The following is a 1,828-nucleotide window of genomic DNA, read 5'->3' on the forward strand; positions in this document are numbered from 1 at the left end:
AGGTTGCTGAAGCGGACCATAATAAACGACAAATTCAGCTGGATTCATTTAAGTCTCTTGTCGAAACGAAATTCGTGTGCAAATGAGAGTGTTCGTCTCTATCAGGCTGTTGTTTGGACATGTACTGCACAGTCCAACCACCAACTATTCAAGAAAACTATCCCAGGCCATTGTTGGCGAAGAGTTCACGCAAGACAGGCTACGAAATGGCAAGGCAAAATGAGAGTATCTACATTTAAACTGAGCGCTTTGGAATGCTCCCGAACGCGTCTTCTTGAACTTTCCTGGATATTCATTGGCTCAAATCATTCATTGCTCAAATCCAAGCAATTGCTACAATGCGACTCCACAAATTCCGCAACAGATCTCCCTTTTCCAAGAGATGTAAAGCGAGCTTACAAGAAGAAAATATCGCACGCCTCCTCGTCAGTAGCATCACCGTTACACTAGTAATGGTTGTGTGAACTGTGCTAGGTAAGACAACAGAAACTGTTATGGATCCCGCGAATTACATGTGTGTCATGCCTAAAATGCCCAAACAACAAACGAATTCAGTCAAACTGTGGCGCTTGCCTTATCAGCACAAAAGCTCCAACAACGAAGAAAACCAGTCACAGGCTGTGCTAGATCGTGAGACAGGGATGGAGAGCTTCAAACAGGATGGATTACGCAAGAGCATTTCCAGGATTTTTGGCCAAACACTGATAAATGCGCTCGAAAGAGGAGCAATGTAACCGGGATAAAGAGAAGGCCACGAAGCTCATTGATAACCTGGAGGAGGGTGAATCTAAGTTAAGGGATCCATCGCATAATAAATTCTGCGTAAGTGCGTACAACAGTTGTTGAATCCCTTCTACGCCTGAGGGGACAACCAAATCACCCTCGTTTGGAGTGAATCACATCCAGAACCGGTTGATGTGGATAGAACAACGTACGACTGACATCACGGGTGAGAGAATTTAAGTACTGGGTACATAGTATAGCTCAAAATTGGTTGTGAATGACGTTCAGGAACTGCAATAGACAATCAGCAAGCGGAACCATGCCGGTGACTCAGCAATGCTTAAATTAGAACGCCCAAAAAGGCTATTGTGCCGTATGTTTCAAGGTGTCAATGTCTCGAATAATTTAGTCTATTTTAGAAAATGGTAAATTCAGCTGGATTCATTTAAGTCTCTTGTCGAAACGAAATTCGTGTGCAAATGAGAGTGTTCGTCTCTATCAGGCTGTTGTTTGGACATGTACTGCACAGTCCAACCACCAACTATTCAAGAAAACTATCCCAGGCCATTGTTGGCGAAGAGTTCACGCAAGACAGGCTACGAAATGGCAAGGCAAAATGAGAGTATCTACATTTAAACTGAGCGCTTTGGAATGCTCCCGAACGCGTCTTCTTGAACTTTCCTGGATATTCATTGGCTCAAATCATTCATTGCTCAAATCCAAGCAATTGCTACAATGCGACTCCACAAATTCCGCAACAGATCTCCCTTTTCCAAGAGATGTAAAGCGAGCTTACAAGAAGAAAATATCGCACGCCTCCTCGTCAGTAGCATCACCGTTACACTAGTAATGGTTGTGTGAACTGTGCTAGGTAAGACAACAGAAACTGTTATGGATCCCGCGAATTACATGTGTGTCATGCCTAAAATGCCCAAACAACAAACGAATTCAGTCAAACTGTGGCGCTTGCCTTATCAGCACAAAAGCTCCAACAACGAAGAAAACCAGTCACAGGCTGTGCTAGATCGTGAGACAGGGATGGAGAGCTTCAAACAGGATGGATTACGCAAGAGCATTTCCAGGATTTTTGGCCAAACACTGATAA

The 1,828-nt window shown here is 43.8% G+C and overlaps 1 protein-coding gene across 1 annotated transcript; it reads left to right on the plus strand.

Annotated features, from left to right (window-relative positions):
* Window positions 1-494: 494 nt before the first annotated feature.
* Window positions 495-734, plus strand: T265_07186 (hypothetical protein; the record flags this gene model as incomplete). Its single annotated transcript, XM_009172642.1, has 1 exon — window positions 495-734. One exon carries the CDS (start codon window positions 495-497, stop codon window positions 732-734), a length of 240 nt encoding a protein of 79 aa, XP_009170906.1.
* Window positions 735-1,828: the final 1,094 nt, after the last annotated feature.

This window comes from Opisthorchis viverrini (assembly GCF_000715545.1).
Source record: "Opisthorchis viverrini unplaced genomic scaffold opera_v5_162, whole genome shotgun sequence".
Classification (NCBI taxonomy): domain Eukaryota; kingdom Metazoa; phylum Platyhelminthes; class Trematoda; order Opisthorchiida; family Opisthorchiidae; genus Opisthorchis; species Opisthorchis viverrini.